Source organism: Carcharodon carcharias, chromosome 5 (genome assembly GCF_017639515.1).
Source record: "Carcharodon carcharias isolate sCarCar2 chromosome 5, sCarCar2.pri, whole genome shotgun sequence".
Taxonomy (NCBI): Eukaryota; Metazoa; Chordata; class Chondrichthyes; order Lamniformes; family Lamnidae; genus Carcharodon; species Carcharodon carcharias.
The window spans coordinates 191476043-191502149 of record NC_054471.1 but is presented as its reverse complement, the minus strand read 5'-3'; the positions used below and the strand labels follow the sequence as shown (position 1 = coordinate 191502149).

At 43.2% G+C, this 26107-nt stretch overlaps 1 protein-coding gene across 2 annotated transcripts in view; it reads right to left on the bottom strand.

Moving 5' to 3' along the window:
* The window catches only part of otofa (otoferlin a), a 480240-nt gene that overhangs the window by 175918 nt on the left and 278215 nt on the right, over positions 1-26107 (bottom strand). For both annotated transcript variants that reach the window (XM_041188008.1, XM_041188007.1), the window contains exons 7-11: positions 25852-25925; positions 11088-11235; positions 6936-6990; positions 1411-1542; positions 406-468 (exon numbers count right to left, since the gene is read on the bottom strand). In XM_041188008.1, coding sequence (XP_041043942.1) covers positions 406-468; positions 1411-1542; positions 6936-6990; positions 11088-11235; positions 25852-25925 — 472 coding nt within the window. The remainder of the gene's footprint in view (positions 1-405; positions 469-1410; positions 1543-6935; positions 6991-11087; positions 11236-25851; positions 25926-26107) is intronic.

Genomic DNA, 26107 nt, shown 5'->3' with positions numbered 1-26107 from the left:
CCTGTCAGAGCAGCTTCTTCCTTCCTCTTTGTCACGAAGTGATTGACTTCCACCTACCACCTTCTCTTAAGGACATAGCTAGGATTATCAGTTAACTCGCTATGCAGGGAATTGTTGTAATGCACTTGCACAATAGCTCTTTAGACTGCAGCAATAATTAAATCTGAAGTGGAACAATGCACAGGAAACCTAGAGCCAAGAAAGAACATTTTGTGGGAATATATTTTATGTATAATTGTCTCGATACTTGCGTTTTATTGAGGATTTATTATTCTATGTTTTATTAGGTGTAGCTTTTAAAAATATTTTCTTTCTATTCTTTCATCTCAATGTCTTAATTTTTTTAAATCAAATTTTTTTCAGAACATGCATCACTGTTAAATACGAATATGTAAATGTTCTCACCGAGAGCTTGACTATTTTATCAAACATGACATCCGGAGATACATGAAAATCAAAGACGAAGTACTGGAGACAAAAAATGGAAAACAGATATTTTAATAACTCCAATTAGCATTCACTGAACATCCAGAAGGTATTATCTATTCTGTATTATCTGCATAAAGGTGCATCAAGGGACATTAAACGCCAATGATGTCAAAGCCGCAATATTTAGGTTCGATGTGAGAAACGGAATCATCGAAAATTAGCAAAAATTGTTAAACTGCAATATATTTACTGAGTTAACACCTCCTAAAAGTCTATTCCAGATTAATCTCATCCAAAAATAAGTGTACTTTCCAATAAAATTTTAAGTACCTCTGGAATACAATCAATTAACTTAGAAAATAGCCCAGATTTTCTGACAAGCATTATTTTAACGACAGTTTTAGCCATTTATTGTTAATAGGTTATCATTAACATTAAAATAACAGTGATTGGAAGATCCAGGTCAGGGAATCATTTATTTTTTATTTCTAGATAGACCAGTGAAAGGGTACAATAAGAGAATGAATAATGTAAATAGTAATGCCTTTAATTTTTATTTGGCATATGTGATCTTTATCAGTTGAATGCACTGATGATCGTTATTATATTCCAGTGATAGAAGCAGCAGGCACTGGTTTTATTTGCCAAAGGGAATTGTTTGAAGTATTTTGTCAGACCTTGAAACTTTTTCATGTGAAATGTCCACGTAAAAAGTGAAACTTTTAAAGAGATACTATTCCCTTGAAATTGTACCTCAAATCACATTTTTCTTTCGGAAGGAATAAATCATCATCTGTAATTCTTTTCATAATATCATGCCTTAGCTTTACCAAATACTTAATGGAAATTTATTTCTTTAGTAGAGAGATCGACTTGGAATCAAGTTCCTGGAAGAGGCAACAGTTAGTGATTAGCTTGAATGAAGCGATTTCTGAGGGTATGTGACTGAGGAAGGGGATAACAAGTGCATAAATACTTCACCTCATTGTAGTAGGGGCAGTTGGTTGATTCCTTCATACTTGTATATTTCTTGTCATCTCCAATTTCAGCACAAACAACTGGGTCCATGTTCAATCCCACTAGCTGTCTTGCTTCAATGATTGTGATACTCACCTTGAGTGGAAAGAAATATAGAAGAAAATCAGCTCATGCACCTCATGTTACTTCATGTGATCATTAGGCAAACTGCTGTAGAAGTACAGGATTAATTCTGCATGTGGTTGAAAACATATATGTCTAAAATGACATCAAAATGATCTTGTACAGTTGTCAGATGATATTTTCTATTTTGTTTCCAAATTGTAAAATATTCTTCCATATTCTATTATGTGTATCCTGCACTATAAAACTTCCTCTACCCAGGATTGTAGGGAGGTCTTTATTAATGTTATCGCAGAGCATACTGGGGCCCAAGTTCCTCAGCTGTGCTGCCAGTCTCCAGCTGTTACTTTGGGAGAAGAGAGACCGCTGGGAATTGGAAAAGACCAGATATGTTGAGTTTTCACTGACTCTGGGAGAAAGGCAGGATCTCTGCCCATGCCATGCAAAGTACATCATGCCACTGCTCCAGTGACTCAGGTGAAACCTGGAGCAGCTGTGAAGGTTGCTACATCCGAAGTAACAAAGCCCTGCACGGACCAGAGGTCAAAAATGTCATGAATCCTTCAATGCCCCGATCTGCAGATGCTCATGAGTTGCTTGCATGCTCTTGGCTGGAGCATCAGACACCCAACTGACCTGAAGATTGAACAGGGCCTTAAGTAAGTGCAAACATGGTAGAACTGATTTTTGTATCCCTAGTATCTTGTTGCCTTCCAAAAGAAGGGCAGTAATTAATTAAAAATCATCTCCAATGCTTCAGCCTGCTGCAGCACTCAGCCCCTAGGTTGACGTTCTCTCCAATGTTTTTCTAAGTAAATGACTAGACTCTCCAATCGCTCCTCCCATCTGGTTCAACTGAGACTCAGAAAATCTTGGCATCAAAACCCACTTGCTGCAGTGCTGCATGACTTGTTTTCCAATAAGCCAAGGCCACTGACCATAATTCATAAAGGATATCTTGATGGCAGGTTTATTGAAATAGAAGCTTTTGAAAGTATTTATTTGATGATGAGATCATAAGATCATGAGAAATAGGAGCAGGAGTGGGCTATTTGGCCCACTGAGCTTGCTCCACCACTCTTTCAGATCATGGCTGGTGTGATTGTGACCTTAACTACGCTTTCCTGCCTGTCCCCCCTTACCCTCAAAAATTGATCTAACTCAACCTTGAATATATTCAATGCCCCAGCCTCCACTGCTCTGTGTGGAAGAGAATTCCAAAGATTAATGACCCACATACAAAAATGTTGTATGCCCCTACTCAGCGGGGCATCAATTGGCTCACGGCAAGACTTCCGCCCCCATCTGGGGAGGAAGTCCCTCCTTAGATAGCTGCTGGCCAAAAACGATTGGCTGGCAGTTATTTGGTCCCAGCAGTGCCAGGTTCAAGTGGTGGTCACTGCGAGGGGTACAGGAAGTCCCGGGTGAAGAGGAACGAATGCAGGCGGGACTTCAGGTAAGTCCTGGGCATTGGTGGGGCCTGGCTGGCAGGATGAGGCACTTAAGAAGCCACTAGTTGGCCACTTAAGAGCCTTAATTGGCCCAAGGGTTGGCAGGCCACCCGACCCTTCCACCTCCCCTTGTAAAATGAGCGGCAGGGCAGAGCGGGCAAGAAGGTATCAGTAGGCCATGTGCTGCATTTTATGAGCCCCCAGCCTTCAAACACACACCGGAGGGCCATAAAATCCAGTCCTATATCTCTCCTTAAGTGGGAAACCAACACTGTACACAATACCCCAAAATGGGGTCCCTTCAATATCCTGTAGAGTTAACGCAAGACTTCCCTACTTTTATATTCCATCCTCATTGCTAATGCTTTGTGATTCATGGAGGCCAAGATCCCTCTGTACTGCAGCATTCTGCAGTCTCTCTCCATTTAAATAACATTCTGTTTTTCTATTCTTCCTGCCAAGATGGACAACCCCAAATTATCCCACATTATAATCCATCTGCCAATGTTCTTACTTAACATTTCTATATCCTTTTGCTGGCTCTTTTTATCCTCTTCACAACTTGCTTTCCTATCTATCTTTGTGTCATCAGCAAGTTTGACTACAATACACTCAGATCTTCATCTGAGTCATTAATATAGATCGCAAATAATTAAGGCTCCAGCACTAATCCCTGTAGCTAGTTTCAGTTTGCCAACCTGAAAATGACCATTTATCCCAAATTTATGTTTCCTGTTAGTTAGCCAATCGTGTATCCATGCTAATACATCGCCCCAACATCATGACATCTTATTGTGTGGAGTAACCTTTTATGTGGCACCTTGAATGACTTTTGGAAATCCAAATACACTACATCTACTGGCTCCCCTTTCTCCACCTTGCTTGTTACTTCCTCAAAGAACTCAAATAAATTTGTCAAACACTATTTCTCTTTCACAAAACCATGTCGACTTTGCCTGGTTCTATCATGATTTTCCAAATGCCCTACTATCACCTCTCTAATAATGGATTCTAGCATTTTCCCAATGACAGATGCTAGACTAACTAGCCTATAGTTTCCTGCTTTCTGGCACCCTGCTTTCTTGAACAGAGATGGTACATTTTTGGCTTTCCAAATCACTGGGATCTTTCCAGAATCCAGGGAATTTTGGAAGAATAAAACCAATACATCCATTATCTCAATACAGCCACTTCTTTTAAGACCCTTGGGTGCAGGCCATCGGGCCCTGGGGACTTGTCTGCCTTTAGTCCCATTAGTTTTCCTCATACATTTTCTCTAGTGATTGTGATTATTTTTAATTCCTCTCTCCCTTTTGCCCCCCGCTTTTCTCCTATTCTTGAGATGCTTTTTGTATCTTCTACCATGAAGACAGACACAAATTACTTATTCAAGGTGTCTTCCATTTCCTTGCTTCCCACTTTTAATTCCCTAGTCTCACCCTATTAGGGACCAATGTTCATTTCAGCTGCTCCTTTCCTTTTTATATACTTGTAGAAGCTTTTACTGTCTATTTTTATATTTTTTGCTACAGTCCCCATAGAGAAACCAAATTACTGAATGACCCCCCAAATGAAGAAATTACCAACAAGACTTTTGTAACTTTTACTTTAACATGAATCAGAACTAACATGAATTAAATATGAATTAACAGGCAAGTGATGCTTCAAATAAAAATGTACATTTCACTTTAAATAGGTGATACAGCAAAGATACATCATTCAAACCACAAATACCTACATCACTCCCCGTATACATGTGGCACCCATGTAGCTACTCAGTGGGTGAGGGAGTAGGGTGGCAGGTGGGTAGGTGAGAGTGTAGAGTGGCAGGTAATTGGGTGAGGGGGTAGGGTGGCAGGTGGGTGGGTGAGGGGGTGCAGGTACATGGATGATAGGGTAGGGTGGCAGGTAGGTGGGTGATAGGGCAGGGTGGCAGGTAGGTGGGTGATAGGGTAAGGTGGCAGGTAGGTGGGTGATAGGGTAGGGTGGCAGGTGGGTGGGTGAGTGGGTAGAATGGCAGGTGGGTGGGTGAGGGGGTAAGGTGCAGGTAAGTGGGTGAGGGGTTAGGGTGGTATTTTGTTTCCAGCTAAAACATCCATTTACTAACAAGTTTTTAATTAAATGTTATCAAATGTTTGTTTCCCAAGATTATCCAATACATAAGGTCATATGTCCAGACCACAATGAAGCTCATACCTCTGGCATCTCTCATTGCTATGTACCATAGTACCCTGCATAAGCTTTTTTACAGTATCTGATTTTAATATCCTTTAGACTAGTGTATGCTTCTGACCTCTGGGTCTACTAGTCTGCCTTATTTTAAATCAATACCATTGATTTATTTGATCTAGGCTATTTAATATTTTATGTAATTTATTAGGTTCCTCCTCAAACACCTTCCTTCTGGGATGTAGGAACTGATCCTTTATAACCTTTCCTGGTGCTCAGCACCTTCTGCACCTTCCTGCATTTCACTTGGAATTATTCTCCTTTCTCTTCTCTTCATCATTGCTTGTACACCTCCTTTGAACTAAAGCAAACAGAACGACATATAGTTGTCCAAATATGCTCTAACCATTTCACTGGACAGCATAACTGGCTTAAGAAGAAAGTCATATCTTTTTAATACAGCTACGGGTGAAGAAATTAATGTTGCCTTGCCAATAATACCCATAGCTTGAGAAATGAAAACTATTTCACCATTCACGTTATGTATCATAACATTTTATGATTGTTTTTTAATTGCCTCACCACATTGTGTAAAGCATTACTCCCAAGTAACTTTGTGAGCCTCAATTCACCAATATTTTATCACTTATTTTGTACTTTTGTTGAAGATTATTTTAACCAATGTGCAATGTTTTACAGTTATCAGTAGCCTTGGCTTCCAGAGCTTTCTCTATTTCATCATCTGCAAATTTGCATCTGTCAGCTTCAAGTATGATAATTTGTACAAGATATTAGTCATACTGACAGAAGCACTGCCTCAGGATTTCAGAATGTTTTGTTCCAAGAATGAGGAGAACTAAAAATGCCTATCTTGCCTTGTTGTCGCTGTACCCACTGTCAGTTGCGACTAATGATGTTCAAGAAATCCTCAACCTTACAACTAAATAAAGCTGTGAAAATCCATGTAACCACACGACGAAAGAGGCTAGACGGAAAATGACAATTAAAACTATAATTGAATGATCACTCTCTCCTTTGGTAAATGCACAGGAATGGCAAACAGTGAAATCCATAACGCTCAGATCGGAGGGATACTGATTAAGGACAAGAAAACTGGAGTAAGACCACGATGAGGACATAAATTTCCCAACCATGTAGTCACTGGTTTGACAAAAAGGCCACCTACCTCTTCAGTTAGTAGACTGCAATTGTAGGAGTCCCATCAATTCAATAGTAGGGTGAAGTTTTTAAGGAAGTTTGAGATTGGTTTTACTGGAAGTGATAACTTATTTATCATGTTTCACTATAATTGATCCTTCAGTAGGAGACTTACATCTCAGGTCAACATTCTCCTCTGGAAAAAGTTGGAGTTTGTTCTGAACAATGCAAGTAGAACCTTATGCACTTATTAAAAATAAGTACAGGTCATAGATTATTGCTGAGGTAAGGAGAGATGTTTTGACATGATTGACAGATACATTAAATCAGGTGAGACCACATTTCACAATAAGCGGACCCAATTACATAACACATAATTGTCTAATAATCTGCATGAGAACAGAGAAATGTTCGGCCAGAGCACTTTTCAGAAAAAATTCCAAATATTCGCCAGGTCTGGATTTGGCTGGATTCTAAATTTCTTGCAGAAAGTTCATTTATGATAGAATGGGTTTAAATTATCTATTTTCTCTAGTTTAACTGAAAGGAATTCATGTTTATACACCTTCCAACCAGTCACAACCAGTTCAATGTTTTAGCCTTGTAAAGAAATCCTCTGTAACTTACTTGGTAATCCTGAGGTCTGCCTGCGCTGGGCTCCATTTTGATATCAGGCTTTGACCTGTGAATAAATGCAAAATAAATGAATCTTCATAATGAGATGAAGCATAATAAGGCTCGTTGGTGTGATTTTCAGTAAAATTCAAAGTGGTTCTCTACAAGTTCAACTGGGATCAACTATTTCTTCATTTGCATATTGTAGCATTTCTTTGATAGGAAGCTGGGATGTGAATTGTTTCAATGATGCCACTTCACTACTGATTGACATGTGGAATTGATTGTAAGGGCATAGGATTTTCCACAACTCTCCTCTGTTTAACTATGTTTCTTCCCACCCTTAACTACTTAGAATCAAGAATCAGATAGTTACAATACTTCCAATCCTTCACCTTTCCACGTAGCCCTGCAAAGGCCCTTTTCAGGTACTTATCCAATTCCCTTTGGAAAGCCCCGATTGAATCTGCCTGCACCACGCTCTCAGGCAGTTCTCTTAACTCCAGGCTCTTTGACTAGGTAAAAGGTCATATGGGCTCCAGGTATGACAGTCAAGTGCAGAAAATGTCAAACATTCCGTGCTCAATTTGGTTCAGACCTTCTCATTGAACTCTTTCTCAATTATATTCATTATTGTGTTGATGCTGTTTCCTCTTTTTATGCCAATCTGGGTAATTTTATTGATAAATATTTCCATTTTCACCCATCATTCAACTTCACGTGGCACACCTTTAACTCTTTCCCCCTTTTCCTGGACTTTTCTCCCTGTAGGCTTTCCACACAGATCTACAAGCACCTAAGCTACTTGGATTTATTTTTCCTGCTCTCTGCTGGGAAATCCTTCACCTCTTTCTCTTGGTTTCTCCATCGCCATGGTATCTGCTGTGGAAACACTACATTCTTTACCACTGTTCAGAAATGTCCTTTTCCCTCAAGATATTCTCTTCCTTACAGAGGATAGGCTCCTTAATCACATCTGCCCCATTTCCATAGCTGCCACTCTTATCCCCTCGCCCTCTTCTCAGGCCAGTGACAGTTTCCCTTTTATCTTTATCTTCGATCTTCCACATCTGTCAGATCACCTGGTGCCATTTCCACCATCAACATACTCCTCTTTCCTGCCCTCCCCACTTTCTGGGGGCTAATTCATTCTGAGGTACCCCTGTTTACTCCTCAAAGACCCCACTTATAGTTTTTTTTCCTCTTGCATTTTTCCAGGCAACTGTACCAGATAAAACACCTTCCCAGTTGCCTTTTGCAGCACCATTGTTTAAAGTCCCAAACATTCTTTCCATGTAAGAAAAAGCCAACATGTACTTCAGTATTGCCGTAAAATAAGACCTGTCTAAGATTTTCGTCTTTATACTGTATGTGAAGAGGGTGCTGATTGGTTAGCAAGTGGCGTTGCCATGGAGAGTGCACCACTGATGGTGACTGATAGTTAATTGCCAAGCATTGTTTGAAATTTAAACCAGGGAGCTTGACCCTGATTGGTCAAGGCATTGCCCTGAGGAATGAGCCAATCTGCCAGTCTTTGGGATGTACGGCCTACATACCTGGCATCACACTGGCACTGAAATTCATATACCACATTACTTATCTGCGTGATAGGCAGAATGTATTTTTGGCTTGATGGCAGCATCCTGTTAGTGGTGAATACCACTCATGTTTCTACTGCATCGTAGCAGCGTGAAACAGTTAGCCCATTGAGTCTGCACCGGTCAAACAAGTACCTAACTATTCTAACCCCATTTTCCAGCACTAGGCCCATAGTCTTGTATGCCATGGCATCGCAAGTGCACATCCAAATACTTCTTAAATGTTATGAGGGTATCTGCCTCTACCACCCTTTCAGGCAGTGAGTTCCAGATTCCCACCACCCTCTGGGTGAAAAAATCCTTCCTCACATCCCCTCTAAACCTCCTGCCCCTTACTTTAAATCTATGCCCCCTGGTTATTGATCCCTCCACCAAAGGGAAAAGTTCCTTCCTGTCTACCCTATCTATGCCCCCCATAATTTTATACACCTCAATCATGTCCCCCTTCAATCTCCTCTGCTCCAGGGAAAATAACTCCAGTCTATCCAATCTCTCCTCATAACTAAAACTCTCCAGCCCAGGAAACATCCTGGTAAATCTCCTCTGCACTCTCTCTAGTGCAATCACATCCTTCCTATAAAGTGGATTCCAGAACTGCACACACTACTCTAGCTGGGTCCTAACTAGTGTTTTATACAGTTCCAGCGTAACCTCTCTGCTTTTATATTCTATGTCTTGGCTAATAAAGGCATGTGCCTTCTTAAGGGAGGAGCAGAAGCACGATGAAATGTCAATAATCAAAAGCTTCTGTCCGATGTGTGCCACTCTGCCATTAGCTGTGCAAAAATTGCACTTTGCTGGCTGTCTCACTACTGACATTTTGGGCACTTAAGAAAGAATGTCACTTGTTGGAGCTGGGCTTAAGACCCTTGCTGAGTATCAGGCTTGTTGTACAGACTATTTTTAAGGATCTTGGGCAGAGTAATCTTCTGCCTCTGGTTACTCCTGCCTGTCTTCTCCTGTTTGCTCCTTGGCTCTATCAAGTTGTTTAAAGCGTAGCAGACAAAAATGACTTTTAACACCTTGCTCTCAGTCTATCATATACAATTCTCCTTGATCTGTTTAAGGCATCTGAACTTGTGTTTTAGTATCCTGATGGTCTGATCCACCGAAACTTAAAATAGCTTTAAGCACTTCTCTAGGTCTTGATTTTTGGAGTATTTAATGAGATAAGGAACCATGATCTCAGCAGCTGTCGGTGACGTCCACGAACAAAGCATTAACCTGTAAAATTAACCTGATAGATCAACTACAAAATCGTAGACTGGCAATGATTCCTGACTGTGAGGGCCATAGGCACTGGGAATTGAGGCTCTCTCTTGTGCTGCTGTCTGTTTTCCATGAGGGGCTCCCCAGACGAGAAAAGGCACCGGCAATTTGTATGATGTAACTCTGCACAATAGTTTGGATGATGCGGCAAATGTCTAGTTGTTGCTTATAAGACGTCAGAGGCGTAAGTGTTCACTGTAGCTGTTGCCTTCACAGATGCTGACTAAACTGCTCCTGTCCGGAAATGCTTTTGCTCTGGCCAGAGAAAACAGCAACATTTTGAGACTGTCTCATTGTGGAATCATGGGGGCTGATTTTTTTTTGCCCCCCTGGGAACACCTATTCTCTGGGCACAAGTGTGAGCGAAAAAGTGAACAGAGACTCATAATGTTCAGAACCTGTCTCCCTTACATTGCCCTGAGGTTTCTCGGGCTCCCTCCAAAAGGGTGGAACAAGGTCTGTGCCCCTTGGAAGGAATGGAAGCGAACAAGGAGTCAGTGTTCCCTGCCCTCCTGCCTTAACTTCCCGTGGTTGCACAGCACAGGGAGAATCACAAGAAATGGGGAACAGGCCTTATGCCTGTAACTCTTCAGGTCAGAGGCAGTCAGGCAGCAATTCTGTGCTGCACTGTGGGTGCAACCAGGCCACGTTCATGGTCATCCATCTCAGTGGGGCCGTGACTGTTGGGAGCCCACACAGAGAGGACCAGGAAAAGTGGTCCGACTCTATCCACATTCAGATTTCTTTGCCTATGTTCCAGCATGGCTGCCTTGGCCTTGCATGTACAGATAGAAGTATAAGGTTGCCTTGCATCCTCCTCTTTCTCTCTCCAGAATCTGTAAGTAGATTGGAACGCCAGAAGAGATAGCTCCTTTGTCGACAGGACACAACAACAGTTACGTGGCAATGAGGCTGTAGCATTTGGGGGAAGGAAACACTTTGAATATCACGTTTGCAAAAAAAGGGAAGAGACAACTTGGAGCCGATAAGCCCAACTTGGCAACTGTGCTCCCAGGCAGCATCAATTTAAGTGGGCACTGACTGGCTGGAATACTTTTCAGGTGCCCTGATTGGATTTTAGGTTTTCTGGGCCTTGCAAGCAGTAGGCAATTTATCGGGAGATCGAAGATTATAGCTGCATTGCACTGCCTGTGATACCCTGTTGGTGCTGTGAGGCTGTGGAACATTTCACTATCATGTCTTCTTTTAACAAGAGCAGTATGTGTAAATCATAATTGGAACAAATACAACTCTAAATTAATCTTTAATCTGACACAAAGATATGTAGTTAAATTACCTCTTGTTTGAGACATTGGTGGTGACTGCAGTGACAGACGCCAGTGAGATGGTGTCAGGGTCCAAGCCCCCACCAAGCCGCATAGCTTTTCTGTCCAGGTCTTCTGTTTCCAGAACAGCAGGTTCATCTGGAAGAATCAAAACAATTTCTGTTTGATCAAATGGATCCAGAGCTCCTCACATTTCCCTACATTCTTTCCCCCAATCTGGAGTATTCTCCCAAATTACATATTCTTTCAAAAATCAGCACTCAAATATATTGGCCAGATTTTGCTGTCAAAGTAACGATGAGGCTTACAGTGCTCCTTGTCATTTGTGGGTAAATGATACAGCGACTTCAGACGAGGAGCAGATGAATGGCTAAATTCCAATATCTCAAAGCTGTTGTCGAGGTTGTGCCATTTCTCCTTTAGCTTTGTGTGGTAACTGGGGGTATAGTCCCTCCCTTCTGTCCAGCGGGGGTCATGTGATGTTCTGCAGGGGCTCTGACCAATGAGCTTTGAGTGTGGGAAATCTAGGGGGGTGGGGCTTCCTGATGAGAGTCCTGGTTGAGCGTGAGAGCACCTGTAAATCTCTCTGCAGTGAAGTTAACTGTTTCTTGATGAAACCTGCCTGCTCCGTCGAGTCATCACAATTGGTGACGAGAGTAAAATCAGCCCCGACTCTGCACCTCACCCTGTTAATTTGAGTACATCGAATTTATTTTAAAAAATGCTACTGACCAGTCATGCCACTCTTTGGCAGATTTGATCTATATGATGTGACTATTGAAGACTGCAACCAGTATGTAGAGCACCCTCAGATTTTACTTTGTATCAAATGAGATTACCGCAGAAGAAAAGCAGAAAGTGATCCTCTTGACTGTATGTGGCAGTGAAACATACCAACCTCATTCGTAACCTGACAGCCCCAAGCGTGCCCAATGCCAAGTCCTATAATGAATTAATGGGCCTTGTGAAAAAATACACTTCCAGCCGAAGCCATCCCTAATAATAAGACTATAAGACCATAAGAAGTAGGAGCAGAAGTAGGCCATTCAGCCCATCGAGTCTGCTCCACCATTCAATGAGATCATGGCTGATCAGATAATCCTCAACTCCACTTTCCTGCCTTTTCCCCATAACCCTTGATTCTCTGACTGATTAACAATCTGTCTATATCGGCCTGGAATATACTTAATGACCCAACTTCATTAAAGTAAAGAATTTCACAGATTCACTGCCATCTGAGAGAAGAAATTCCTCCTCAATTCTGTCTTAAATAGGTGCCCGCTTACTCTGAGATTATGCCCTCTGGTCGTAGACTCTAACACATGGGGAAACAACCTCTCAGCATCTACCCTGTCAAGCCCCTAAGAATCTTTTTTGTTTCTGTTGTGCAGCTTTTGAAATTTAATTCAGGAATTAGGGCCCTGGGGGAGTCCATCACGACCTATGTCATGAACCTCAAGCAGTGAACAGAACACTGTGACTTCGGGGACACATTGAACCATTTGCTGTGGGACTGACTGGTTTGTGGATTAAGGACGATGCCACTTAGCACTGTTCACTCACTGAGGTCAACACCGACTTTAAGTGCGCCCTAGAAATCTCCCTCGCCGTGGGATGTGCTGCGAGAGACTCGCAGGCTTTGCAACACATGGAAAATGGAGCCGCACTTCATGTTGGGTGGGAACCTGCCGCTGAGCGCGGGGCAAAGGCCAGACCTGCAGAATCGAAGCGCAATTCAATGTCCGCTGTGAGAAACAGTAAAAAGCCTAGCAGAAACACTTCAGCAGCTACTTCAAAACAAAGCTGCTATAGATCTGGGGGTGACCACGGGGCAGATACCTGTAAATTCAAAGAGGCAGAATGCCATTACTGTCATAAGAAGGGTCACGTGGTTAGACAATGCCAGACAAAGTTGGAGCAGTCTGAGAAACAGCAAACAAACATGATAGAAATAACGGGCACAACAATGGCTGAAGCTGCTGCTCCTGACATTTACTCCTTATATAATGTGAGGACCCAGTCTTATAGACCAAGACTGGCTACAGAAGATCAAACTCAACTGGTCTGAGATATTTCACCTAAAAACCAGATGCAGTTGCAGAACTTCTAAGAAAATACAACATGGTTTTTTGGGATGAACTAGGGAAGTTAAAAGGCAGGCAGGCCAAGGTACATGTGGATCCACAGGCGACACCTCGTTCCTTTAAGGCAAGACCTGTGCCTCACGCATTGAAAGAAAAGGTTGATGCGGAGCTGTGCTGGTTAGAAAAGCCGGGCATTATCCAACCTGTTCAATTCTCAGAATGGGCTGCACCCATAGTTCCAGTCGCTAAGCCTGGCTGCACCATATGTATCTGTGGAGACTATCAATTGACCAAAAATAAGGCAGAAAACTAGACAAGTACCCTATCCCAAGGATAGATGACTTATATGCCAAACTGGCTGGAGGCAAGTCCTATATGAAATTGGATATGAGCCATGCTTATCAGCAACTAGCGCTGGATAGCACATTGAAGGAGTACATAACCATTAACACACACAAGGTCTCTATCAGTACACCCGTCTACCCTTCGGGGTCTTTTTGGTGTGCGCTATCTTCCAGAGAACAGCCTTTTGCAAGGACTCCCACGAGTAATTGTATATCTAGATGACGTCCTCATCACAGGGTTAACCAAGATGGAACACTTGGCCAACCTGGAGGAGTTGCTAAGGAGGTTCATGGAAGCTGGCGTACAGTTAAAGAGAGAAAAGTGCACATTTCAGGCACCAGAAGTGACTTGTCTAGGCCACAGAGTGGATACCATGGGACTGCACCTGGTAGAAGATAAAGTTCAGCTGATAAACGATGTGTCATCACCATCCAATGTAATAGAACTCAAGCCCTTCCCGGGCATGATCAACTATCATAACCACTTCTTACCAAACCTATCATTGTGTTGGCACCGTTACACTTGTTACTTAAAAAGAACCACCGTTGGTCTTGGGTGTCACAACAGGAAGAAGCCTTCATGAAAGCAAAGAAATTGTTGCATTCGTCATGTCTATCGGTACAATCCGACCAGTCGAAAGAGCTGGTATTAACATGTAATGCCTCTTTCTATGGGGTGGGAGTTGCTTTATCCAATAAAATGGAAAATGGGTCTGAAAGGCTATGTCTCGGGGACCCTCTCCACAGTCGAGATGGACTATTCCCAGCTAGAAAGTGAAGGTTTATTGGTGGTATTCAGGAGGAAAAAAATTCCATCAGTACCTGCATGGTTGCCATTTCACCATTGTGTCGGACCATAAACTATTAATGGGTTTATTCAGAGAGGACAAGGCCATCCCACCAATAGCATCAGCATGGATGCAACTCTGGGCTCTGACATTACCTGTGTACAAGTATAATTTTATGTGTCATCCTGGCCTACACATGTGGACAGTCCTCTCCCATTGCCAGACAGTATTCCGCATACAGGAAGTTGTGCTATTATCGAATTTCTTAGATGCTTCAGCTGTGCGTGTGGATAAATTAGAAACTGGACGAGCAGAGATCCAACGTTATCGAAAGTCAGAGACTTTGTCTTACAAGGATGGCCAAACTCGCCTGTATCTGAAGAATTGAGACCAGACAGAATTGAGCTGCCAAGGCAGGATTTTGCTCTCAGGGTCAAGAATGATGGTTTCACCACAAGGCAGAGAGCTGCTCTTGACAGAACTCCATCCTGCCCATCAGGCATATCAAAAATGAAAATACTTGCGCGAAACTATGTATGGTGGCTGCACATTGATGGAGATATTGAAAGCTTGGTCAAGCACTGTCTCCCCTGTCAGCAACAACAGAAGTTGCCTGTTCCCACTCTCCTGCATCCGTGGGAGTGGCTGGGTTCAATTACATATTGATCACGTAGGAACATTCTTGGGTCCTGGGTAACATGTTCTTGTTAATCATAGATGCATATTCCAATTGGATGGATGTAGATGAAGTCAAGTCGCCAACGTCAAATGCAACTATCGAGAAGCTATGTCGCAGTTTCAGTATATGTGGCCTACCGCGTGTCCTTTCAAATAATGACACCGCTTTTACCAGCACAGAGTTTCAGTAATTTATGGATCTGAATGGAATCCAGCATATTGAAACAGCCCCTTGGCATCCCTCATTGAATGGCCTAGCCAAGAGGGCCAAGTCTGCTATGAAAAAGCTATTGGAAGGCACTCTGAAATCTTGACTTTCCTGGTTGCTTTTCAGTTATTGTCAATGCCACATTTGACCACAGGTTCAACACTGTCTGAGTTATTCACAGAATCACAGAATTGTTATGATGTAGAAGACGACCATTCAGCCCCTCATGTCTGCACGGGTTCTCTGAGCATTTTAACTTAGTGCCAATCTCCTGTCTTTTCCCTGTAACCCTGCACATTGTTTCTATTGAAATAATTATCCAATGCCCTCTTGAATGCCTCAGTTGAACCCACCTCCAGGCAGTGCATTCCAAACCCTAACTACTCGCTGTGTGAAAAAGTTTTTTCTCACCTCGCATTTGCTTCTTTTGCAAAACACTTTAAAACTGTAACAAAACAGAATTACCTGGAAAAACTCAGCAGGTCTGGCAGCATCGGCGGAGAAGAAAAGAGTTGATGTTTCGAGTCCTCATGACCCTTCGACAGAACTTGAGTGAATCCAAGAAAGGGGTGAAATATAAGCTGGTTTAAGGTGTGGAGGGGTGGGGGGGGGGGGGGGTGGTGGGGGGGCATTGGGTGGGGAGAGAGAAGTGAAGGGGGTTGATGTGGTTGTAGGGACAAACAAGCAGTGATAGAAGCAGATCATCAAAAGATGTCACAGACAACAGAACAAAAGAACACATAGGTGTTGAAGTTGGTGATATTATCTAAACGAATGTGCTAATTAAGAATGGATGGTAGGGCACTCAAGGAATAGCTCTAGTGGGGGCGGGGGAGCATAAAAGATTTAAAAATATTTAAAAATAATGGAAATAGGTGGGAAAAGAAAAATCTATATAACTTATTGGAAAAAACAAAAGGAAGGGGGAAAAAACAGAAAGGGGGTGGGGATGGAGGAGGGAGCTCAAGATCTAAAGTTGTTGAATTCAATATTCAGTCTGGAAGGCTGTAAAGTGCCTAGTCGGAAGATGAGGTGTTGTTCCTCCAGCTTGCGTTGGGCTTCACTGGAACAATGCAGCAAGCCAAGGACAGACATGTGGGCAAGAGAGCAGGGTGAAGTGTTAAAATGGCAAGCGACAGGGAGGTTTGGTTCATTCTTGCGGACAGACCGCAGGTGTTCTGCAAAGCGGTCGCCCAGTTTACGTTTGGTCTCTCCAATGTAGAGAAGACCACATTGGGAGAAATGAATACAGTAGACTAAGTTGGGGGAAATGCAAGTGAAATGCTGCTTCACTTGAAAGGAGTGTTTGGGCCCTTGGACGGTGAGGAGAGAGGAAGTGAAGGGGCAGGTGTTGCATCTTTTGCGTGGGCATGGGGTGGTGCCATAGGAGGGGGTTGAGGAGTAGGGGGTGATGGAGGAGTGGACCGGGTGTCCCGGAGGGAACGATCCCTATGGAATGCCGATGGGGGTTCAAGGGAAGATGTGTTTGGTGGTGGCATCATGCTGGAGTTGGCAGAAATGGTGGAGGATGATCCTTTGAATGTGGAGGCTGGTGGGGTGATAAGTGAGGACAAAGGGGACCCTATCATGTTTCTGGGAGGGAGGAGAAGGCGTGAGGGAGGATGCGCGGGAGATGGGCCGGACACGGTTGAGGGCCCTGTCAACGACCGTGGGTGGAAAACCTCGGTTAAGGAAGAAGGAGCACATGTCAGAGGAACTGTTTTTGAAGGTAGCATCATTGGAACAGATGCGACGGAGGCGAAGGAACTGAGAGAATGGGATGGAGTCCTTACAGGAAGCAGGGTGTGAGGAGCTGTAGTCGAGGTAGCTGTGGGAGTCGGTAGGCTTGTAATGGATATTGGTGGACAGTCTATCACCAGAGATTGAGACAGAGAGGTCAAGGAAGGGAAGGGAAGTGTCAGAGATGGACCACGTGAAAATGATGGAGGGATGGACATTGGAAGCAAAATTAATAAATTTTTCCAAGTCCCGACGAGAGCATGAAGCATCACCGAAGTAATCATCGATGTACCGGAGAAAGAGTTGTGGAAGGGGGCCGGAGTAGGACTGGAGCAAGGAATTTTCCACATACCCCATAAAGAGACAGGCATAGCTGGGGCCCATGCGGGTACCCATAGCCACACCTTTTATTTGGAGGAAGTGAGAGGAGTTGAAGGAGAAATTGTTCAGTGTGAGAACAAGTTCAGCCAGACGGAGGAGAGTAGTGGTAGATGGGGATTGTTCGGGCCTCTGTTCGAGGAAGAAGCTAAGGGCCCTCAGACCATCCTGGTGGGGGATGGAGGTGTAGAGGGATTGGACGTCCATGGTGAAGAGGAAGCGTTTGGGGCGAGGGAACTGGAAATTGTTGATGTGACGTAAGGTGTCAGAGGAATCATGGATGTAGTGGGAAGGGACTGGACAAGGGGAGAGAGAAGGGAGTCAAGATAACGAGAAATGAGTTCTGTGGGGCAGGCACAAGCTGACACAATCGGTCTATCAGGACAGTTCTGTTTGTGGATTTTGGGTAGGAGGTAGAAGCGGGCCGTCTGAGGTTGGGCGACTATCAGGTTGGAAGCTGTGGGAGGAAGATCCCCAGAGGAGATGAGGTCAGTGACAGTCCTGGAAACAATGGCTTGACGTTCAGTGGTGGGGTCATGGTCCAGGGAGAGGCAGGAGGAAGTGTCTGCGAGTTGACGCTCAGCCTCCACGAGGTAGAGGTCAGTGCGCCAGACAACAACAGCACCACCCTTGTCAGCGGGTTTGTTGACAATGTCAGGGTTGGACCTGAGAGAATGGAGTGCAGTAAGTTCAGAGAGAGAGAGATTAGAATGGGTGAGAGGGGCAGAGAAATTGAGACGACTAATGTCGCGCCGACAGTTCTCAATGAAAAGATCAAGAGAAGGTAAGAATCCAGAGGGAGGGGTCCAGGTGGAGGGAGAATATTGGAGGTGGGTGAAAGGATCCGTTGAACGGGGAGAGGACTCCTGCCCAAAGAAGTGAGCCCGGAGATGAAGACGGTGGAAGAAGAGTTCAGCATCATGCCGAGCCCGAAATTCATTGAGGTGAGAGCGTAAGGGTATGAAACTAAGTCCTTTGCTGAGCACTGAACGTTCAGCATCGGAGAGGGGAAGGTCAGGGGGTATAGTGAATACACAGCTGGGGTTGGGATTGGAAGAAAGGGTTGGGACGGAGGAACAGGCAGGGGTGGGGGGTCCTAGATGGGTGTTGGTGTCGATGAGTTGTTGGAGCTTGTGTTCCTTAGCACTTGAGAGAAAGAGAAAAAGTTTCTCGTTGAGGCGTCGGATGAGCCGAAGGATAAAATGAAACTGGGGGCACGCGCAGCTTTGAAAAAGGGTACAGCGGTGCTGCTGGAGGGAGAGGTCGAGTGTGTTCATATGGCGGTGCATGGCACTGAGTGTGGATTTCAGAATGTGACGGGAACAGCAGTCCGAGAAACGTTTTATGTCCCGGAGATACCTGTAATCCTGGGTGGGTTCGAAACATGAGGGGTGGAATTTCAGTTGAAATCCACGTGGGGTAAGTTGGAGACGGAGACAGTCACTGAGAAAGGAGATATGGCTGTGAAAGCGGGTTTTAGTAAACACCTTGTCAAACACCAGGAGGGAAATGGAAAGCAATGAAGGTGAGCAAGGCAAAAGAGAGATACGGAAATCTTGTCGCAGATACGAACAGAACTTCTTCAAGGAGGTAGGCATTTCTTGAAGAGCAGTGGCAGTCAATTAAACACAGAGATAAAAACAAAAAAACTGCGGATGCTGGAAATCCAAAACAAAAACAGAATTACCTGGAAAAACTCAGCAGGTTTAAAACTTTAAAACTATACCCTTTGGTTCTTGATCTGTTTATGAGTGGGAACACTTTTTTACTATCTACTCTGTCCCGACCCCTCATGATTTTGAAAACTTCTATCAAGTATCCTCTTAGCCTTCTCCTTTCCAAGGAAAACAGTCCCAACTTCTTCAATCTTTCCTTATAACTGAAGTGTCTCATCCCGGGAACTATTCTCGTGAACCTCTTCTGCACTCTCTCCAATGCGTTCACATCCTTCCTACAGTGTGGCACCCAAAACTGTACACATTACTCCAGCTGAGGACCAACCAATGTCTTATATAAGTTCATCATAACCTCCCTGCTCTTGTACTCTATGCCCCTATTATTGATGTCTAGATTACTGTACGCTTTAGAAACAGCTCTCTCTACCTGTCCTGCCACCTTTAATGACTTATGTACATATACACCCAGGTCTCTCTGTTTCTACACACCCTTTAGAATAGTACCCTTTATTATATACTGTCTCAGTTCTTTGTAACAAAGTGTATTATTGAAACACCATCTGCATACACGTCTACATCTCATGTTTCCAAATTTAGAGGGGAAAGTGGCCTAGAACCAGAGTAATCCGAAGTTTAACCATGACATGCACTGTAAAGCTCATGCTTTCAGTGTAGGTGACACGGTATACACACGGAATTTCAGCAGTGGACCCTGTTGGCCTCCTGAAGCCATTGTCTCAGAGATTGGTCCACTACTTTACCAAATACAGGTGGGAGATAGAATACTCCAAAAGTACATAGATCATATTTGTGCCGGAGACATTCTGATCCATCTGTGATTAACATTGAAATGTCAATTCCTGAGGTGTCTGATCAACCTAGAATAGACATGCCAAATTTCTCTGAAGAGTTGTCAAATCCTGAACTGCCAAGTTCTGATAATGTGTCTCATACTGCAGTTCCAGATCCTGTCGATCCCGTTCAGGAACCTCCACTGGTAGAACTACGCCACTCCAGCCATATAAGAAGATCACCTTAGAGACTTGATTTATAATCACCTGAAATTGTATATTTGTTTGTTGGATTGTTCAAGTATTTTCCTGTAAACCAAAACTGTAAAGAGCTAAAGGGGGAGAAATGTGGTAATTGGGGTATAGTCCCTCCCTTCTGTCAATCGGGGGTCATGTGATGTACTGTGGGGGCTCCAACCAGTGAGCTTTGAGTGTGGGCAATCTGGGGGGCATGGAGCCTCCTGACTAGAGTCTTGGTCGAGTGTGAAAGCACCTGTAAATCTCTCTGTAATAATGTTAACTGTTTCTTGATAAAATCTGTCTGCTCCGTCGAGTCATCACACTTTGAAAAGCAGCATTTCACTGTCTGCCTCAGCATTGGAATGTCTTGAATTGGGTATAGTTGTTACTGTATTTGCATAGTGGGTATGAATTAAATTCAGCCCAGAAAGTAAAGTCTTGTCATTTCAAGTGTAAAGGGGAGGCATGTGGCAAAGTGAGGTACCCTGTCCCTTCAAACAATGCAAGTGTACTGATCATGTGACAGCACTGACGAATCACTGTACAGCACGGGCAACTGGGAACTGTAAGTCTAGTTCAGGAGGTTTCTGAGTGAGCACGTATGGTCTGGTGCTCTGCCCTATGTCTCAATAAACCATCACTGTCTATTCTTACATCAGTCGCTCCCTGTTATTGATTGCAAGCAGCAATGATGAAAGCATAAGAAGGTGTGCAGTTAGAGTTTGATTGGCCAATGAACTCATTTACCCAAGACATAAAAAGAGCATTCAATTTCAGGGGGGGCTAAGGATGGCTGAAGGGGTAATCCACAAAATCAGTACAAACGAGGGACCTGATTGGAGGAATAGCTGTAGAGTGGTGAGGATCACACAAGATCAGGTGCACCAGCAGGATGTTCAAGGAGCAGCCCAAGCCAGCTCTGTGAAAGCTAATTTAGGAGTTCTGAAGGACAAGTGGAGAACATCAATGATCATGGGAAGGATGTGCATTGCATCAAAGCAGAAATGATTCAGTCATGTGGCAGCAACATCCAGAGCAGGATGGGACCAGCAGGAGTGGGTCAGAGTTCATCCAGTGCAGAGTGAAATGTCCAAGTGGAAGAGTGGAAACTAATCCCACAGAACTAAACCAGGTATTGGAATAGAGGCAGTCCAGCAGAGAATACAGCCTCAGTAAAAAGTGATGGCTCTCAGTAAAATTCTGAACTCAGTGAAGGAATTAGACCTGGCCAACACATTTCTGCTCAGGATTGAACATGTACTTTACTGCACTGCTGGATTCTCACCTTTAGAGTGTAGAGTAAAGGCAAGAATCCAGTAATGCAGTAAAGAACATGCCCAGAAGGTCAGTAGGTAACAGCAATGGGTCCAGGAAATGAAATGTGAGCAAAATCAAAGATGTCATCAACAGCACCAGTAAAAATGCCAAACAAGGAGGATGGACAAGGTGCATTTGAACTAAAATATACCCAATATTGGAGTCAGAGGGATTTAACTGGTGGGTGGAGGTGAAGTGGAGGGAGTAAGGTGATGGTAGGGGTGATTAAGGGTGGAGTTACAAAGAGGGGGCTCAGTAGAGAGTTGCCAGCATGGATGTGGTCATGAGAGAAGAAATAACAGACAAGAGTATACATTAAGAAGACACTTAAATATTTTATTACCTTTAGTAATTTACTAAAATTCTGTTAGAAAGGTTCTTTCTCCACAGTTCACTTTACTGGTCTCCTCATTTCTCTCTTTCATTTCTAATTGCTTTACTGAAATAGTCATTTTCCTGTGGTAGCAAGTATTCCTTTCATGAGCTTCAACAGTAATGTTCTGTTTTAATTTTTACGCCCTTCTAATCCTGGTATTCCTTTTTTTAACATTAGGCAATCATTATTACAGTTGAGGAGGAGATGAAAATTACATTTACGATGTACAGTAATTATTCAGACCTGCCGCTTGCTGAAGAGGAAAATCATTAATGTCACTGACAATGTGTGGTTTTGGGTGAGAAGGTAAGAGTCACTGACAGTAAAAGGGAATGGAAGTACTTATTTTGCTCAGACTAAGGAGGGTAGGGAATGGACAGGATGAGATCTCTCATTGTTAGCACTGGTGATGAATGTGGCTAGCTCTAGGCTGACACGCTAGCTACAATAGTTAAAATCTATTCCATGCCTTACACAAATGATGGATGCAATAATTTAACAGAAGATCAAGTGAAACAACACTAGGATTGGATTAAATTAGTTGACGCAGTCACGGATGCTCAGTCAAGCAACACGTGATATTTTCATGGGATAGAGTATTCTGTTCGGCATGCGTCCCGATGTCACCACGTATCATTTGCATCTACAGTTCAGCGGGCTCGCACCGGAGTCGGCTCTGCGCCCGCCGAACTGTCAAAGGCCTATTAAGGCCATTAATCAACTCATTGAAGTAGTTGTCAGGGCTGCCTGTTCAACCTTAAGGTTGGTGGGGGGGGTGCGGGGGGGGGGTACAGGTGAAGAGCCCAGGCAGCCTTCGCATTTTTCATGGAACCTCATCCTCAGGCGGGACGAGGTTTCATGAAGGGTTTATAACTATAATAAAATTTTTTATTAAAGTTCATTGACATATCCCAGCTCATGTGACACTGTCCAAAAACGATATAGATGGGTTGGTGGAGAGGGCAGTAAAGTGGCAGATGGATTTTAACATAGAGAAGTGTGAGGTCATACATTTAGGGAGGTCAAACAGTTACAGGGATTACACAATAAATGGGAATATACTAAGAGGGGTAGATGAAGTGAGAGATCTTGGCGTACAAGTACACAGGTCCCTGAAGACAGCAGTTCAAGTAGACAAGGTTGTAAAGAAGGGATATGGAATGCTCTCCTTCACTGGCAGAGGTATAGAATATAAAAGTAAGGATATAATGTTGGAATTGTATAAAACACTGGTGAGGCCACAACTGGAGTATTGTGTGCAGTTCTGGTCACTACATTACAGGAAGGACGTAATAGCTCTGGAGAGAGTGCAGAGGAGATTTACAAGAATGTTGCCAGGGTTAGAAAAGTGTGGCTATGAGGAGAGATTGGATAGGTTAGGGTTATTTTCCTTAGCACAAAGAAGGCTGAGAGGTGACTTGATTGAGGTGTACAAAATTATGAGGGGAATAGATAGAGTGGACAGGATAAAATTGTTTCCCTTGATAGAGAATTCTAGAACCAGGGGACATAGATTTAAGATAAGTGGCAGAAGGTGTAGGGGGAACATGAGGAAGAATGCAGAGGGTAGTGGGTGTCTTGAATTCGCTGCCTAAATTGGTGGTAGAGGCAGAAACTTTAAACTCTTTTTTTAAAAAGTACCTGGATCTGCACCTTAAGTGCTGTAAGCTGCAGGGCTATGGGGCGGGTGCAGGAAGGTGGGATTAGAAAAGGCACCTGGGTGTCCTTGGGCTGGCATGGACAAGATGGGCTGAATGGCCTCCTTCTGTGCTTTAACTTTTCTATGGTTCTATGGTCTGAATAATTTTTAAAATTCTTTTTTTCAAGTCTTCATAATCAAATTAATCTCCCTGAGGCAGCTCTGTGTCTCAGGGGGATTTTTGCAGGCCCCGACTCTCCCTCCTCCCCCTCCGGCTGCACAGGTAGCGCTGAGCACTTCCGGGTGCGCGTCACGCTGGGCGCGCCTTAGTTGGCCCACCCACGTATAATGGCGGCCCGCAGCCGATCTCGGCCGGCGATCGGCTCCGCGCCCGCCCGCTCCCACCCAGCCCGCCCAATGGGGAGAAAGTTCTCCCCAATGGTGTTTCTGAGTGCAGTCAAAAATACTTTGCCTTAGAATTCAGACACACTGGCACATCTTGTCTTGCCAAACTGAAATGGGCTGTTGTGTCCCTTTAACATTGTATGACCCATTGAATTTCTTGTACTTTGCTCACACTTTAGTTTTCCCATGGGTGGGATTTTACAGCCCCTCCCGCCGGCAGGATATTCTGTTCCCGTTGAAGTTAATGGACTTTTGAATGGCTTGTCACATTTTCTGGCTCCTGCTATGACAGGGCCGTAAAGTTACTTCTAACTTTGAAGGTAGAACGTAAAACAAGTGACTGAAGGCGTGTGGCCTGAGGAGCGTTGGGTCAAATTTCAACCACGAACAACTGAGCAGCGTTCAGGTTAAAGAAACTCAGAAGGCCTGATTGTGATTGTGCAAGTGGGTGGGTTTGGAATGAGTTAAATTTTTTTTGAAAAAAGTGCTATTGCTGGATTCCAAAGTGTGGATAGCAGAACATTAATCAACTCAGTTTTTCTATGATCCTCTTTTAAAAAGGCATGAAATGCTATTTCAATTAAATGCTAATATTGGATTTACTCAAGTATTGAACACGAAGGCATTGAGTTAATTGGAAAATTTATTTTCATTAACTCAAAGATATATCCTCATTAATTTTCAATGTTATGTACATTGAAACATGTAGTTGGCACTCATTATAACAAAAGCAGATTTGTCATTGGTCAGTATATCCTTTGATATTACAGTGATTGGGGGTGGGTAGGGGGTTTTGAATTGAAAAGCTTAAACACGTGGTTACAACAGATTCTGTGGCCTAGATTTCGCTGTAAGCGACAACACCAGTGATAAAATAATGCCAGTTGGAAAATCTACATTTTATCTTATTGTGCTGTCTTAATGGAGAAGCTTAAGTGCCAGGGAGGACTCTCTTAGAAAGTGGACATAGCAAAGATTCCTTCTAATAATTACTTCACGACAGGCATTTGTTCTGTATTATTAAAAGGCTGGTTGTACATAATAGCCCAGAAATTGTTCTGTTTTGGAGAGTATATTTTGGTTGAGTTTCTCCATTGTCCGCCCCATGGTGTCACCGTAAGGCTTGGACCATTTTGATGGTGCAGCAAAATACTAAAGGGAAAAGGAATCAAGATATCAACCAAATGGATCCCAGTGATCTAAATTACAGTGGGTGACTGTAGTCCTTTTAAGCCGTGGTCAACCTGATGGAAGCAGTTAGTATTGTTCCTTTGAAAGGAAAAATGAGCTAGATTTCCTTCAGAAAATAACATTTGGGATCTTGTATGTGAATAATATGAGACAGGGTTTGGTAAGTAGATCATGATTGTGAGGAAGAAGTGACTTTGGACCTATGGTTCCTCAAGAGTTCCGCCACTGGGATTTTTCTCATGTCATGCCTGGATCTGTTGCAGACTAATTGATTGAGATCGATCGCTTTGATTAGTCAGCAACTTCATTACTGTTGTACCAAGTGACCAACAGGCTGGTGGTAGACAAACTCGATTTCTTTTTTATCTAGTAATTCCATTATTCCTGTGCAGTCTAAAGGCTAACTTTGACCAGTTCCTGAAAGATTAGTTTGCTGTGGAACTTAGGTATGTTAACTGACATGAACAGTTGGTGCTTTATAAAGTCGTATTCAAAGCTGTATTTTTTAAATGTAATCACTGCAAGGTTACTTTAATCTGTTCTTCACTAATACATACCAAGCAGTACAATACACCGTGGGACTTTATACTGTTCTATATGAATAAATGAAGTACATTTTATAGAAATTGTTCATTGCTTACAGTCATTATAAAAGCTAGACTAAAAAAAGAGCCTTAAACAATTAGGTTCTCAGTGATTTGTTTATATTGTTACATTTTGTTTCATATTTCTCAATGTTTCCTGATATGAGTCACCATCTTAATCACTGTTACTAGTTTGTAAACAATTTACTGCAGTGCATCCTTAAGAGCTCAGCTCTTTTATTAAAGCAACAAACTCTGGACTTAATTGTCTGATGGAATTTTGTCAATTCGGTATGAAAGAGCAATTCGAGTTTAGATTGACCTTACCTCCATGACCCTTCTTATGGTCATCTTTACCATGACGTGTCTTTCCTAGCTTCATCCCTGAGAAAACTCCTTTGCCAGTTGTTCTGTAAAAGAAGCAGTTATAATGTGAATTCTAATCACAATAACAGGGTGGTATGGTTGTGATGTATCTACCCTGGCCTAGAGTTTCCACTTCATTGTGCTGGTTTCTTTGGCGCAATTCAGTCAAAGTCATTATAACTGGCACAGACGATCACAGAATTTTAAGCAGAATTTACATTCAGTG